This window comes from Macrosteles quadrilineatus, unplaced genomic scaffold (genome assembly GCF_028750875.1).
Source record: "Macrosteles quadrilineatus isolate MER2022 unplaced genomic scaffold, UCM_ALF_1.0 Scaffold_2__2_contigs__length_208266976, whole genome shotgun sequence".
NCBI classification, from domain to species: domain Eukaryota; kingdom Metazoa; phylum Arthropoda; class Insecta; order Hemiptera; family Cicadellidae; genus Macrosteles; species Macrosteles quadrilineatus.
The window spans coordinates 66,438,679-66,455,977 of NW_026542595.1; the positions used below are offsets into that span (position 1 = coordinate 66,438,679).

The window sequence follows — 17,299 nt, forward strand, 5'->3', positions numbered from 1 at the left end:
GAACAGCTGTTCGTTATTTCATAGACGATTATGTGATAAAAATTGAACGAAAATTTGACAAAAATCGCACAAAACTGCATTTTTGAACGTCCGTAATTTTATTTACGTAGTAAGGCTATATTTAAATCACTAAAGACACTCTCGCCAATCCAGTGAATACATTAAAATGACTTGGATCTTGATAGGTACTCTGGTTTTCACGGAGAAGATTGCGTAAAATGCCATCTTGAGTGTTACAGACAAAGGGAAAGACAGACAGACAGAAATAGAGATAAGACTCGTTTCTGCTTCTTTAATGTATAAAACGTAAAAATAACCTAAAAGTATATAATTCTGAGCAAAGTACAGACAAAACTCTAATTTTATTTATATAGATTTGCCCTTTATGACATTAAAAGTCGTATTTTGAACAACTGGGTCTGAAGTTTCGTACAAGTATTTCACATGACAATAATCTCGCAACTCTCGATTCGCCACGAGCAGAAACGTCCAATCCTTGTTAACCACATTTTTTAGTTTTTTTTTTTTTGTTTTTTTTTGCTTTCTTATAAAACGACACGCATTTTTAGATGGAAAATAACTAATTATAAAGTCGAGAGGCCTCGGCAACATTAATTAATAATAATAATAATAATTCGTTTATTGTAGCCGACAAAGATACACTGTACTACACACGTCTTTTATATACTGTAATACTTAAAACCCTCTACATCTTTTGCTGAACTTTAACCGCGTAGTTGCTGTGCAAACCTTCTCTTTGGGCCATTTTAAACCGGCGTTTATGTGCAGCCATTCTAACAATCACTTAGAAGATAAAATATTTTTGTAGTATCCAGTCTATGGAAAATACAATCTCCCTCTCCGTTAGAATGCCAGTGTGTAAATAATCCGAATTTCGGGTTGTGTTTCGCCGGTTTGGTAGTAAGAACTCTCCAGTTTTCACCTATTTTCACAGATGATCGGCAAGTCAGACCAGTTGTTGCCGTACTTCGTAATGGAGATCGCCGGTGCAGTGCCGGGCTTTCCTGGAGTCTTTATGTCTGGTGTGTTCAGTGCTGCTCTCAGGTGAGCTACACAAATCTAAAATGCGTAAGAAATTCTCGACCTTGACCAACTGTAAACACGACATGTACTCTGACGACTTACAAATTTATGACTATTTTACTGCAAACAACGAAAATGACTGTGTCAGAAGGATCAATGAAGATGTCAACCGAATAGTACTTGGACTGAGAATAATTGACTGAGACTAAATAACGAAAAGACAAAACCGATTGTAATCTGCCACCCTCGACTTCGCACTTTAATTGACTTACACTCCATAAACCCAATCACAGTGAGTGGCAAAGCACTTCCCTACTACGACAAAGTAAAGAATCTTGGCATATCTTTCAACTCTTCACTTACTTGGGACACATCAGTTACGGAGAACATTTTGCCACAAAACTCCAAACTTTATTTGATCATTTGTACTACCCCACTTCAGTTACTGCAACTCATTAATCAATGACATGACTGTGATTCAGGCGGGTATGCTCTAGCGGTTTCAGAATTTTTGTTTGAGATTTTTCTATGATCTGTGGCGTTAGGAGCATATCACGCCATACTATCTTGAGGCAAACATCTTGAAATCCAATTATGAAGGATCCATCAAAATGTTTTCATTGGTTTTTTTTATCAGGCTCTCCAAAATATTTTACATCAGATTTTAAATTTGTGTCCCAGGGTAGTTCACGAATTTCTCGTTCTTCTTTGATCACATTGTGTATACTTCATCATGTGACCGCCGCTTATAACAGGGGTTTTGTTGTTACCGCTTGCCGTCTTTGGAATGGACTACCCCTGCACATTAAATCACTTGAAAAACGTTCCCAGTTTGTGGTGGCACTAAAAAATCTCCACTTTAAGCAAATGGTCTCGGCTGGCGTGTCCTAGGGCTTCTGGGTCTTTGCGCGATTGCTGGTGCGTATGCGTGTAAGAGTGTGAACGTGTATTTGGTTATTTCTATTTAAAATTATTATTATTATGTTAAATTGCATTTTTGTTTAACCTGTTCTTGATTTGTTAAATACGTAGATTTTTTATTAGATTAAGAAATCTCATTGTATTTTTTTTTTTTATTTACGTTTGTCACGTTAAGTGTAAGAAAAAGCCATGTGGCCCTAACTTTGCCTGGTAAAATATAGAATCTTTCATTTCATTTACTTTCATTTGAAGGAAGTCATCTTTCCGTCTACACACAAGTTTGTCTCGTTTATCACAGACACCTCTGTGAACTGAAAAGTGCACGCATGACACGTCCGGAGGGTTGTGTGTAGTATCTCATGCGAATACTTATTTTCTGTTTAGTTGTAATATAATCAAAACCAGCTTCAGGAACCAGCTGGAGGATCGAAGCTCACTATGAAAGCAGTTGAATGTGGAATATTAACAGATAAACAGTCATATAAACAATATTTTGTCCATGACAATATACACCAATATTTTGCATTGGTAATAAGTGTAAAGATGATTTCCTTAAAGGGAGTTCATATCTCAGTAATTGATATGAATGATCTTTCTTTAATTCTCATAATTAGAGAGTGTACACTTTTGATCTCTATGATCTTTATGATTTTTATGATCTTGCAGCCTCACTAACTGTTGTGCCGAGCTTTGCTCAGGGAGATGGGTCGGGTTCAATCACAAATACTTTCCTTTCAACCTTAAACTTCTATAGCAACCGGATCTGTGGTGCTAGCTCGGTTTAGGGACGCCACTCTGTTTGGAGATCTATCTTAAAGGTTCACAACGCAGAGAAAAACTCTTCTCGTGGTTGCTAAGTTAGTAAGGCAGAGGGTTATACCCTAAATTGACTCGAACTCAATGTCTGATGCCGTAACATCCATTTCCCTAATAGGTTCAGTCTGTCTAGAGTATCAACCACAAATAAATATTCAAATACACAGTACCTAATATTTTTCAAATTCGAGAAAATAGTGATCAATTACTTAGGACTAAGGCTCCAACATGAAATTATTTTACCCCTTTAAGTTAATGCCTCTCAATTTAAGTTTAAAATTTACTGAAAAGAATTGGCTTAAGCCACACTAGCAATTTGTTGATTGGTTGCCTACTGACCTAGACAAGCAAGGAGATCAATGAAAAGAACATTTCTGGAAGAATACAATTATCTTTAATCAATTCTTTGTTTAAGACACTTTTGCTGAATCGGACAATGTACAAGAGTTAATGGCAAACAAAAAGTACTCTAAATCAGAAATCGTGTGCCAGATATATATACGAAATCTCAATCAAACAATCAAAGATGGCGGGTTCCCTTTACCCAGTTAATGGGTTATACCTATCACATGAGATATCTAATTAAATGGACCCTTTGAGACCAGTAATATTCCTAAAATCTAAACAACTTAATTATCTAACAAAAATGAGCTGACGGTGGCCACCCGCTGAAATAACAAGTGCATAAACGAAAAATAATATACATGAATATACAAAAATATATATGTATAGGAACATCAAAAATAGGCCTAACCTATCTATTACTAATTCCCACTCCCTCCAACCAGATGAATTGACACAACAATCCGTAGATCCCGGAAAATCCAAATGTGCCTAAGTTCTGGGTCCGTCGCACTAAGGTCCACTGTTATGATAGGCTGTCCAGCAACCAAATTAACTGGGGTTTCTTACAAGTGATGTTTACTCTAATGGTAAGTTTACTGTACAAGTGATCACTTATCGGAATTGAAGCGAAGTCCCTCAGACTCAAAGAGGGGGTGTGTGTTCCACGAGTCTGCTTTAGTCCCAGGTAGCCCTAAGTATGGCCGTGTCTGGAATAGGCCGCTCTCCACGTCCCTTCACCAGTCTCTTCGCAGTCCACAGGTGAATTCTCGAGGCACGTCTCCACGGCAGTAGACCAGAATACCAGCCCTATATAAACCCCAAAACATAATAGTATGGCGTATACACAACATTTACATAGTGGGGGGCCCACTGTGTAGGCCTTAGGCCTATTTTGAATTATTACAAATAAAATGTAAATTATATAATATAATCTAAAGTAAAACGTGAAATTAACAGGAGACTCAACATTTAAAATAATGAAAGAATTTAAAGACATATTCATATTACATTAGGTTGTAGAGCCTTCTTTTATTTACACAAAATTCCAAGTTAGAGCAAGGAGTTACGGTATCGCTCCGAACTAACAAAATCAGTGTCGGCTTATGAACAAAATATACTCAGCGTCTTATGTCTTTCAGAAATTGACTCAGTTCAGCTTAGGCTTATCTCTCTTGTGATATTAAACTGAAAAAGTACAATAATTGATCTAGTAAAATGGCAACATTATTGAAAAGAATACTAAACCTAACCTAATCTAGAATTACATACTCTTCTTGCACAACAGAACCAGTCTAATACTTACTAGCCTTGAGCCCAAGAAATGGGGCCTTTTAAGAACACTTGGTTTGTCCAGTTGAATAGGCTAGGCCTAGGCATAAAATTCAAGTTTACAAAATTATATTACCTAAAAATTTACTACTTGATGAATTGAGGCAGACAACAAATCTAGGCTATTAGTATCCTTGGAGTTGTCTTAATTATTCCCAAAAGTAAAACTTAAAAACATGTGCGTCCCACCTTGTAAATTTACCAGAGGCCTATATTACACATTTTAAACAAAACAGAAAAATTAATTAGCCTATCGGAAAACATTGTTTGGTTAATATTCTACATATTTCCCTCTGAAATATCACCTGAATCAAGGATATATCTCTCAAAACTACATTCTCACCAATCTTGGTTAGAACCAGACATGAATGGAATGTGAAGCCGAAACTTGAACTTAATTTTAGTTTTCCTTTAAATTAAAATTTAAAAATGATAATATGAAATGGGAAAAATAAGTTAAAAGACGAATTAACTTATTTCTCTGCCTTACCTCCAAAATCAGCAATTTGGCGCTTTTCTGAGGGCTTTCTTCTAGAAGTTCAATGTTCCATAATCAAAATGGAAAAGGGCTAAAACTAGCCGGGCGTCAACTCTAGTTGAGACCCAGCCCGTCTGTTAGCCTCAAATCATGATTTTTCTCTTGCTGTTGTCAATACCTCTTGTACGGGCATTGAGTATTCTTACAACCGACAGGGGTTTTTTTTTGTCATTGCATGAGCGCTATTATATTATACAATGCTAAAGAATTTTGTTGGGTGATCAGTCCAACCTCCAGTGGTCGCCCACAATCGGATTGTTACAATCTTTAAATCTTAAACTCTTTCATGAAAGTTTAAAGTTTTCATGATTGAGTAAATCCAGTGATTGGCATTCATTATTTTCAACTTTGTTTTGTATTATTCCAATTTTTTTTTAGAATAGTTGTAATTTTGGAGTATTTTCTATAATAAGGCTGCGATTAATAATAATAATAAAATAGATTGTTTACAAAATTGCTGATTTTACAATTGTGTAAACCAAACATTCGATTTCGAACCATGAATAGTTTTTGCTACATGAATAATAAATTTTGCTTTACATAATTTTGTGTTTTAGTCAGCGAGAGATCGTTATTCACGCCCACTCCAGTGTGTTGGTGGCGCGTTAAGAGGCCCTTGTTCTGTTCAAGTACCCGCTTTCGGCTCCTTGACGAAACATTATCATAATTTTTCACTCAAGCCAATTGCGCTAATGAACTATAACTAGTACTTGTCCTTTTTACGAACACAGGATTTAGAAAAGAATGCTAGGTATTTCGAAGCAATGATAAAAACAGTTTCCCTTTAACATTATATTACGCATTAAATTCGTAGTAGAAAAATCTTCTTAACTTTTGAAAAACGTGGGTACATCTTAGTATACTAATGAACACCTTAACCTAGTTTTGAGATATTTTACATCAAACCATTTCCTGATTTCGTACAAAAGAGTCATTTAATATATTGAATTGTCTCTATGTGCCTAAGTATTTTATTTATTGCTCATACATTCAAATATGTTTTCCATTCAGTTCCATGTCTACGGGCCTAAACTCTATGTGTGGTGTGATATACACAGACTTCGTCACACCCTGTTTGAGGAGACCCATCTCAGAGGCGAGGGCCTCTTGGATAATGAAAGGGATAGTCCTCACCATTGGCGTCCTCTGTGTCGCCATGGTCTTCTTAGTGGAACAGCTGGGCGCGATCATACAGGTAAACCTTGCGAACATTGGGCAGCTGTAAACAGAAAAGATTTTCAAGCGTGGAAAGTAATTCAATAATTTATCTTAGGTGCTGTAGCTAGAACTATTGAATAGAGTTTGTGCAGTTACAATTGTCGAAATATTAACCTAAACATGAGAGGGCGATCCTGTCCCAGATACAATGTTCAGTGCATCTTGTCATTGCAATACTTTATTGTAATTATGATTCTGCATTAAATATATTCTATCTAATTCAGGCTGGCAAGAGTCTCGGGGGAATTACTACAGGAGCTCTACTCGGAGTATTCTCTCTAGGGATGTTTTTCCCATGGGCCAATTCAAAGGTACGCCTTCAAGCATGACAGTTGTACTGAATTACATATTTGATGCAGCACACTACCGTTTCTGTTTGTTTTATTAACGCAAAAAATCTATACTTATTTTGTATAATGGAAATGTAATAAACATTTGTTTGTATGACTATTCGTTTTGTATTGATGAGTGTTGTTTATGGCAAACAAATTGGATATTTTAATGGTTCGTCTTTTTTGCTATTTTGAAAATACATGATATAATATACACAGGTATATTACAGGTTATAATATACAAATTAGGAAAAAAATATAAAAATATATAATACAATGTTTTATAAATATATAAAACATCTTGTTTTCCCATCTGAAGAATGAAACAATCCCAAACAAGTCAGGAGGACTGACAGGGATATGATGACATAATGTAACTGACTCCTCCCAATTTATTTCAGTTTAACAAAATGGATATAACACAAATAACCACTAAGAATTGCGTTATAAACATTACAAGTTTGTTATTTTGGAAAGTAACTATCAGAGTTACTTATTGCAACAAATTAAAAGATATAGTTACTTAATAATATAGCTATTTGCAAATATAAATGATATTTAGAGGAGGAGTAAACTATTTTTACCAATTTAATTTATAAACGACCTTTTCAACAACTATAAATACAAAAATATTGTTTGCTTAAAGTTATGTTGCTCTAACCTGTGGGTACTCAGAGAGCTGTTGCTTGTGGTGTTATAACGTTCCCTCACTCCACAGGGTGCTCTGGCTGGAGGTTTGGCGTATATTGCTGACTGTGTACCCAGAGAGCTGTTGCTCGTTGTGTTATAACGTTCCCCCACTCCACAGGGTGCTCTGGCTGGAGGCTTGGCGTCCATTGTGTTCCTGGCTTGGCTGACTATGTACCCAGAGAGCTGTTGCTCGTGGTGTTATAACGTTCCCCCACTCCACAGGGTGCTCTGGCTGGAGGTTTGGCGTCCATTGTGTTCCTGGCTTGGCTGTCTGTGGGTACTCAGAGAGCTGTTGCTCGTGGTGTTATAACATTCCCTCAGAAGCCAGTCTACACCTACGGCTGTCCAGAGGACATCCTGAACCGGACAATTGCCTTCGTCACACATCCCCGGGTACTGTAAGTGTCAAATATTTGTAATTATTTTTATGAAACGATTCTCATTGTAGTTTACCCTCTGAATAAATAAACTAATTACAATTTTAACGTATTAAAAATGTAATTTTTTTAAATACAATTTATTAATTTGAGAAATGAATCGCAAGTTTGAGCTCTTTAGCATATTTTTTTTCACTTTAAGTCAAATTTAATTAGAAAATTTCCGAATTGATTCAGTTGATTACACATATTTATTAACAAACGAATCGGGTTTTTCATATTTTTAAGGTTTTCTATAATTTAACTTAAAATTCTGAAAAACTACTGTAATATGTTGTTAGTATATTGAGTTTCATAACTATTTTTATTAGTCGTGACTGCTTATCAGCCTAATGGGATGTCACACATTGTAATGCGGGTGGTGAATGTTTTTAATAAATTTCTTATTGCGGGTAGTATTTCATGTCCCTTAGACGTTTTTATTTCAAACATAATGCTGTAAATATGGGGTATATACATATTTCCCCGGTAATAGTATATTCCGTTACTAGTCTTAAAAACATGTGTGTTTACCGGACTAGTGTGGTCGTTCCCGTGCGAGACGTATTCGAGTGCGGTATTACCATACGAGTCCGGTAAACACATTTTGGATGAGGGACGTACGAAATTTTACGGAATACCACTCAGAGCTAACTTAACAATAAAAAAATCTGTACACATCCTTATATATTCTCACCGACTTAAGGACTAACAATCACTACTTATGTACTTAGAGGTTATGTTTTTGTTTATAACCACTCATTGCCAAATATAATTAGCTGGTTGATGTCCGCAAAAAACTCATCACGTACGAAATTCCATTTGATTAAGCTGGTGGCAAATAGCTGTTTTCTGGACTAAATCCTTTCGTGTTAAGCTCGTTAAAACTGTGTATAGTGTGGCGTGACCCTGATTAACGGCTCAAGTTATGGATCAAGTTGTTCCTTGGTTTCCTTGGCTGCTTGGTTTCGGTCAAGCTTTGTTTCACGACCCTGCCGCCTTCTGGTTGCTGGTTGGTCTAGCAGCTGTGCTGCATTTAGAGCTTCGATGGCTGCTTCAATTTCATCATCTATGGGTGGGACATCTTCATTCTTCCTATTACAAAAGTTGTGGAGAACCGCAGTAGCAACAATGCTACCTTCGATCCGGTTTAACTTAAATCGAATCCCTAGGGAAAGCACAGGGAATCGACGTTTCCACACCCCGTTACACCTTTCAATCGGATTTCGGGTTCTCACGATTGACTCTTGGAATAGGTTTTCCTCTTGTGATGTGACAGAGCCTAATGGGGTGATTAAATAGTTAGCACAAGCGTAGTCACTATCACCGACCAACAGACCATTTCCATACACGCCTGATTCAAATTCAACTCGTATTCTGGAGGAGTGAAAGATGTGCGAGTCATGGGTTGACCCAGGCCATCGAACAACAATGTTACTTATTACTAGATTTGCATCACAGATAAGCTGAACATTTATAGGAAATATACCCTTTCTATTCCTATACAGTTCTGCGTTGGGACCACCTGGTGATTAGATTTTTAATTATCCACAATCAAATGCTCCCAAACAATTAGGAAAACGTGCTTAAAAAAAGCACACACACTTTTTGCCTTTTTTCGGTTCTTTTCACTCGCATGCATCATGATAGTGGGGTGCACAGATGGAGCCTCCCCGAAGATTGTGACCATTACACGCTAAGAAGGACATCACAATCGGGCTCACCCCGGGCAACGTTTCCGTTTCAGTGGCAAATCCTTCTACAACCGGAAGACTTCGAAAAATGAATCCGCCTAAACGGTCTTATTCAAGGCCATTAGTAACGATCTCGATTAATATCGAGGGAATATCGAAAGACAAAGAAGTATTACTGTCTGATATGTGCAAGACGTTCGAATGCGACTTCCTCCTTGTGCAAGAAACACACCGGGCATTTTAAAACCTAGACCCAACATAGAGGGAATGAGACTGATTCTAGAGAGACCTCATGATCAATATGGTAGCGCTGTTTTTGCCAGGCCACACATTGACATCACTTCATCTTCGCTGACTGAGAGGAACAATACTGAGATACTAACGGCCAGACACCACAGTACAGTATCACCTCTTTGTATAAGCCTCCCGAATCTCAGTATGTATTTACAGAGCCCGATAATCTATGCTGTGATGACATTAATTTCGTCTTGGGGGATTTTAATTGTCAGAGCATTGCTTGGGGACACAGAGAGACAAGTGAAAATGGGACAAAACTTGAAACCTGGGCTGAGACAAATGACCTGCAGCTCATCCACGATTCTAAGCTCCCCTGCTCCTTTAACAGCGGTAGATGGAAGAGAGGTTATAAATCCTGACAACATCTTTGTGAGCAGCAGGATTGCCTCTCAGTGTGAAAAGTCTGTAGGTGATCCGATTCCCCGAACTCAAAACAGACCTATAGTATGCACTGTTAGTGCTGTTGATAAACCTGAAGTTGTTCCTCTAAGGTGCAGGTTTAATTTCAAAAAGGCCAACTGGACGGGTTTTAGGGAGATCATTGACAGAGAAATCGCTAATAGCCCTCCACAACCTGATATGTATGACTCCTTCGTCAAGCTTGTCCAGCAGGTTTCCAATGTGTTTCAGTGATGAGTCTGGGCTTGTCATAAGCCAACGCCCAAACAGAATTATTGCTCGATAACGTTTTAAGCATACAGGGTGTTTTTTTAAAAACTTGCATCTTTATTTATGTAAAAACCGCAATAGATAGAAATATGCAGTTTGCGGGAATCATCTATTGACGTAGGGGGACCAATTGTTTTGAATTCAACGTTACATTCACATTCCCCCCCTTTACCCCCCTGCCCCCAACTTAATTTTTTTAAATAGCAAGGTACCCCTTGTGACATATCAAATAAAAGAGCATTGAAAAAGAAAATGTTTGATGAAAAAAAATTGAAAATCGGTTCATAAATTTGTGAGATATTCCCCCCCTCACCCCCCCCGGAACTTATTTTTTTTAATAGCAAAGTACCCCTTGTGACATATCAAAAGAAAGAGCATGAAAAAAGAAAATGTTTGGTGAAATTTATTTTTCATTTGATATGTCACAAGGGTGGGTACCTTGCTATTAAAAAACAAGTTATGGGTAGGGGAAAAGGGGGGTGATTATCTCACAAATTCATGAGCCGATTTTAATTTTTTTTTCACCAAAAATTTTCTTTTTTCATGCTCTTTCATTTGATATATCACAAGGGGTACTTTGCTATTAAAAAAAATTAAGTTCCGGGGGGGTGAGGGGGGGAAAATCTCACAAATTTATGAACCGATTTTCAATTTTTTTTCATCAAACATTTTCTTTTTTCATGCTCTTTTATTTGATATGTCACAAGGGGTACCTTTCTGTTTAAAAAAATTAAGTTGGGGGCAGGGGGGGAAAGGGGGGGAATGTGAATGTAACGTTGAATTCAAAACAATTGGTCCCCCTACGTCAATAGATGATTCCCGCAAACTGCATATTTCTATCTATTGCGGTTTTTACATAAATAAAGATGCAAGTTTTTTAAAAAACACCCTGTATAGGTAATTTAACATCAGCAGAGAGAGGTTCCCTTGTGATAGTTGCTGTTACTGTGTCAGCATTTAGGAATAAGTGTTCCGCCCTTGTTTGTATTCCCAAGGGTTAATTATAAAGGAAATTTTTTTAGAGATGGACCAATTAGTTGTATCTCTTCTGGGTGGATGATAGAACGAGATTTTGTTAGATTTCTAAATCATTGTGTACTGCATGTCAAGTGTACAAAAGAATGCTTAGTCCACCTGCTACTGGACAACCATGAACACCACATGTCAGTTCCAGCCCTTGACTAAGCAAAAGGAAACGGCATTACAAAGCTTTTATTTCCTTCTCACTGTTCCCACAAGCTCCAACCTTTAGATACGTCAGTGTTTGGCCCCTTGAAGGCATTTTTAAATTCCGCTTGTGATAGCTGGATTAAGAACAATCCAGGAAAATCCCTTTGTATTTAAGACAATCCAGGAACCTTGTGAGATGTCTTCCCTAAAGCCTTCCAATATTATGTCAGATTCAGAGTGTCGGGAGTTTATCCTTTAAGTAGAGATATTTTTATGGATATTGATTTCCTTCCGAACTACTTCCCCGATCGTCTTGAACCCAAGCAGATAGCTGTGCCAATAGAGCAACAAACTCCCACCAACTCTACTCTTCTACTTGCAATGACGGTGGTGAATCCAGCAATGTAGGTGACCCAATGGCCCCTCCACTACAAAATATTCGAAAGAATGGAGGTGCATTTACTTCGCAACAAGCAGGCTCGGGAGCTTAACTGCAAATTCACTTTCAGTGAATTTAGGTGTATCTATTTTACAACAAACAGGGGTTGTGAGTTCCCGGTCTTCAACTTCCGCCTCTCTTCAAGACATTAGACAACAACAAGACGAGAAGGGCATACATATGCTATAGAATAGAAGGTAATCTTCAATTAAAGGTTACATTCAAATGTCAAGAAGGTAAGAAGCCAGCGAGGAAAACTTTATGTAAGGAAAAAAATTGGAGGACAGCACAAGAAATAGCACATATTGAAGTTATCATCGGACGAAGAAGATGATGTGCTATGCCTAGTCTGTGGAACAGATTTTATGACAATGTCCCAAATGAAGATTGGTCGCAATGTACGAAGTGCAAAGACTGGGCTCACACGAAATGCAGAAGTGGTTCTTCTATAATTTTCAAAATTGTGGCGCGGATAATGCTCAGTAAAATTTACATAAGCTCTGATGAAAATTGTCAAAATTTACGCCTTATTGTATTCAGTTGACTATTATTTGTTATAAATATTACCTTTTTCCTCAATAAAATAACTATAGTCAACAATGTGTATGACTTAACTTATTCTTCCTTTAAAATACACGTATGGGGCACTTTCTTATACTTGAATTAAAAGATACTACTCACTATATGGACCCTTAATGGAGGATGGAACTGTAGACGAGAATGTATCCACAGAATATAAACATCTTAAACGTTTATCTGATGGGCCAACTGAAAAATAAGGGCCAAACCAGTCTACAGGAGTCCCACAATCGCAAGGTTCACTACGACAACCAACGTCGACGGAAATATCCGTTCCAAGTTGGTCAGCTGGTGTTTAAAAGGCTGGAACCGCAATTTGAGGGATCCTGCGAAGTAATATCGGGTAAAGGGCGAAATGGGTTCACGTTTCAATGACAGACAAACCAAACTACCTGCGTAGCCATTCCATTCCTAGGCACCTCTCACATCTCCGCTGCGGGTGTGCCTCCCCTTCCTCTCTACTAACCCGGGTTGATTGTCGTCTCCTAAGACTTCGGCTTTTACCCAACTACCGTTAAAGGCATGGAGCGTGAGGTCAGCCGAGTTTCAAGCCCCGATAAGGAGAACCTAAACTGGGATGCTGCTTTAATGACCTCCACATCGAAAGTTTCCTATGACTTGTAGAACGAAGAAGATACAGCTTATGATACCAGCCGAACAGCTTATGCATCGACTCTCTTTTTCTGACAGACCTAGGGACATAACTGTCAAGTTATGTATAAACATCCCTGGCTCTTATTTTTTCATTGTGTCTCTTCATGAAACTAAGAGCCCCCTCTTCTCCGGGAGTGCTGCCTTAGATAGGCAAATGCTCTTACTGTTCCTTCGTGACGCTCCAAATAACCTTTGACAAGTTGTAGCTCCATAGTTGTAATTGGAATCCCCATTTTGCCAGACTGACTAGTTGGACTAAAACAGCCGCTTAATTTTCACTTAAATCAGTTTGCCCGTAATCCGAGGTTTTAAGTATCGCAATTTCACTTTAAATTCTACCTACAGTTGTTCTTACATAGTGAAATAAGAGATTGAAATATTGATTTATATTAAGATAATTAAGTCGGCACAAGGCCTTCAACTCCACAGTGGGGCTTAATATTCTGCCATTATTACTAAACTTAAAGTAGTATACAAACAAATCCTGTTACTCCACTCTCATCAAATGTTTAATTTGGGAAAACGTTGCAAATATAAAAATTGATTGGTGTCAAATAATATGTATTTGTTCAATAATTACATACAACGTAATATTCAAAATTCAGCTATACATAACTTTCAAAAATACGTTATGTACATTTAACCTTTTTTTCAATTTTGTTGTATTTTTTCCGTTGCACCTGCCCCCTGACCGCGGTGCCCGGGCTCTCGCCCCCGTCGCCCCACTCACTCGGTGGCCCTGCACTGTTTTAGTGCATCAGTGTATTTTTCTGTTGTGTTTTGCATGACAAAATGAGTGCTTTTGTTGTTACTACTTTTTCCCCAGGCACCACCTTGAGTTTCGTCTAGATCAAAACATACCGTAATGCTCATAGATATCAAGTGTGTTCTTTACAACTATAACTAGAGTACTACTCTCTATACAGTATATGCGGTTTAAGAAGAAACTTCCAGAATATACCAAGAATCGTATTTGGTGATCTTATCCTCATATTTATCTTCACGTTTTAAAATTGTCTCCTCTTGTATGATGCTCTGAGTAAGAATAGTGTTTCTAACTTCATCAAATCCAAAATACCTAATTTAAAATATCATTTCTCCATTATCTCTTTTATATATGCCACATGATGGTTTCTTTGTTTCAGTGAGGAGCCACTGGCCGTATACAGGGTTTCCTACATGTGGTACTCAGTTATTGGTACCACAATCACCCTAGTTGTAGGCATGCTAGTCAGCTGGGCCACGGGGTTTACAGACCCGGCCACTGTCGACCGCGACCTGCTTACTCCCGTTATACACAGGTTTCTACCAGACCCGGCCAAGCGACAAGTAAGTATAGTGAATCTATAAAACTATTGTTAGGCAACACGGTATCAACTTTAAAATTTTTATACATTTTCTTGTGAAATCAACTTCGAATCAACCGGACCAGGTTGTTACATGCTTAAATTTTGCATTGGTATGGTAAGAATCAAGCCAAAAACCTAAACTAATTTTAATAACATAGGTAATAAAATTCAGTACTTATCCCATCAAAGTTTTCAGATAATGTATATAAACCATTATTTCAGCTAATTAATTCGTGCTAACTCTCTGCAGTAACGGATTTTCTATTTATAAAGAAATGTATTACTAAATGTTTGCTTCTGTACATTAATCATTTCACCTTGTGATACGTAATATATACCAATAACGTGCAAACAACACTGTTTAATAATACCGCTCTAAGGGTCAAGGTTTTATAAATACATGTTCAATACTGATGTTATAAAACTGTTTCTTTCAGGCTAAATCACATATGCAGCTGGAAAAGAAATCCTAAAGAGAACGAGCTACATTGCCTTGTACTTTTCTTTCTTATTACAAGTTATGTTAAATACTTGTGTGTTTTTTTACTTCCTCTGCTCTAAGAGTTTAAGTTGTCAATTCTTTTTAAACAAAGACTTAGATTATGCTGTCAAAGTGGGAGGTTATGTAGGGTCTTTATCAGGAAAAACTGTTTTTTACATTATCGGTGAAAGCATGGGGAATGTGTTGTCCTAGAGATAAGTTCGGCAAACCAAAGGATAAAAATGCCACAGTCCACTCCATTGCGTTGCCTTGGCCCAAAATCTGACGTGTCTTGCATGTGCCAGGCTTCCGGGGACCATGGTATGTCGTTGACTTGGGCGTTCCTCTGCAGGGCATTGAAGAGTTGTCGCATCTCCTTGGGATGCTTGTAGCCCATTGAGTCGTACACATTTATCGGTTTATTGACCAACTGTACAGTTAACAAGACCAAGAGTACCACATGATGTCCTGGAATAAATAGGGTTACCAGCAGGACCTCCGGTAGGAATGGGTATACTCTTCGGAATCTACGAGTGGTGGCATTTATTTTTCTTCTCCCTTGGTCTGCCAGAAAAAGGGTCTCGATGCATAAGCTGTTCGGTAGACCTGGGGTATGTCGACTTCGTCATTCTACAAGTCGTAGGAAACTTTCGATGTGGAGGTCATTGAAGCAGCCTCCCGTCTTCAACTTCTCCTTATCGGGCCTTGAAACTCGGCTGAACTCACGCTCCATGCTTTTAACGGGAGTTGGGTTTAAGCTGAAGTCTTAGGAGACGACAATCAACCCGGGTTAGTAGATAGGAAGGGGAGGCACACCCGCGGCGGAGATGTGCGAGGTGCCTAGGAATTGAATAGTTTGAGATTTTTGGCATGAGCTACGCAGGTAGTTTTATTTTTCTGTCATTGAAGTCTGATCCGAGATTATTTCGAAGGATCCCTCAAATTGAGGCGCCAGCCTTTTCAACACCAGCTGACCAACTTGGAACGGATATTTCCGTCGACGTTGGTTGTCGTAGTGAACCTTGCGATTGTGGGACTCCTGTAGACTGGTTTGGCACTTATTTCAGTTCCCATCAGATGAATGCGTTGAAGAAGTTTATATTCTGTAGAGACATTCTCGTCTACAGTTCCATCCTCCATTAAGGGTCCTTAGAGTAAGTGGTATCTTTGAATTCAAGTTTAACAAAGTGCCACAATACGTGTACTTTAAAGGAAGAAAAGGTTTGTTTGTTTGTTTGTTTATTTGTTTACGGTATAACACCATTTTTACAAGGGTTGACATTACAGGGTTGACATGCTGATACAGATACAATATTGAAAGATTGAGATTAAATGAACGAAAAGTGATTAAAGAGTGAAATACAATTGCTTAGCCTAATTAAATTTTCTTCCCTTCTGCCTTTTCTCATGCTTTTTTAATTTTTTTTTGTTGTTTTGCATAATTTATTGACAGGCAGATAAGAGACTAACATTACATGCAATAGAAAAGACTTGGTTGAATAGCAAGCATAACAATAGATAAAATTTGGCAACAATAACAATCGATAATATAGGCTACTACAAGAAAACATGCGACTAGAATAACAAAAAAAGATAATACATACATACATAAATTAGTACATGCAATAGCAATACATACAATAGCAATTATAATACACCAGCAATAGCAGAAAATGATGACTAGAGAGATATGGTAGATAACATTAGAAAAAAAGATTAAATATCACACAAGACCTGGTAGTAACTTAATACTGCTTTGCTGCTACCAGGCCTATCTAGTTTTTGCTGATACAATTTTAGGGATACCGTTCCGGTATTTGATTGTCAGTCCGGCCTCTCCAGCCTTAGTCCGAGCCTCCAGATCCTCCCGCAAGTGGCTGAGCAGTTTCCTTTCACGCTTGGTTCGGTCTCTTGTGATAGAAACATTGGCGAGGGATTGGTCAAGATTCCTTAAAGTTTCGATGTTTAGATTCTTCATGATGTCCATAACAATAGTTTGTTCTTTGAAAATAACTTTTAGAGGTCTAGGACCTTTGTTAGAGGCTTTCCCAATCCTATAAGTCTTGAATCCTAAGTCTTGATTTGGCTGGCAGTATTTATTTACCACCAGGGTTACGGTAGTATTATCGTGATTGACTCTCGACTCAACATCGGAGCTATTAGATTCGACAATCCTATATACTATGATATTGCGCGAGCAGTTATTACGCTCAGCGATTTCTTCGAGGATAGTATCACAATTGACAGATTCTGGAGTCGCTATTTTCAGGGTGCTAAGCTCATTCTCAAGGGAGTCAAGCCGCTTTTCAGCCTCTAAA

General features: G+C 37.9%; 1 protein-coding gene across 3 annotated transcripts in view; it reads left to right on the plus strand.

Moving 5' to 3' along the window:
* LOC128985880 (sodium-coupled monocarboxylate transporter 2-like) overlaps nt 1-15,023 on the plus strand; it is a 54,447-nt gene extending 39,424 nt beyond the window's left edge. Inside the window, exons 10-15 of one of the 3 annotated variants that reach the window (XM_054405841.1) lie at nt 956-1,065; nt 6,005-6,188; nt 6,436-6,522; nt 7,456-7,631; nt 14,297-14,480; nt 14,938-15,023. In XM_054405841.1, the coding sequence (XP_054261816.1) occupies nt 956-1,065; nt 6,005-6,188; nt 6,436-6,522; nt 7,456-7,631; nt 14,297-14,480; nt 14,938-14,973 (777 nt within the window). In that variant the 3' untranslated portion in view covers nt 14,974-15,023. Of the gene's footprint in view, nt 1-955; nt 1,066-6,004; nt 6,189-6,435; nt 6,523-7,455; nt 7,632-14,296; nt 14,481-14,937 lie in introns of those variants that run through there. The other 2 variants (XM_054405842.1, XM_054405844.1) reach the window with 2 other exon arrangements.
* The last annotated feature ends 2,276 nt before the right edge of the window (nt 15,024-17,299 follow it).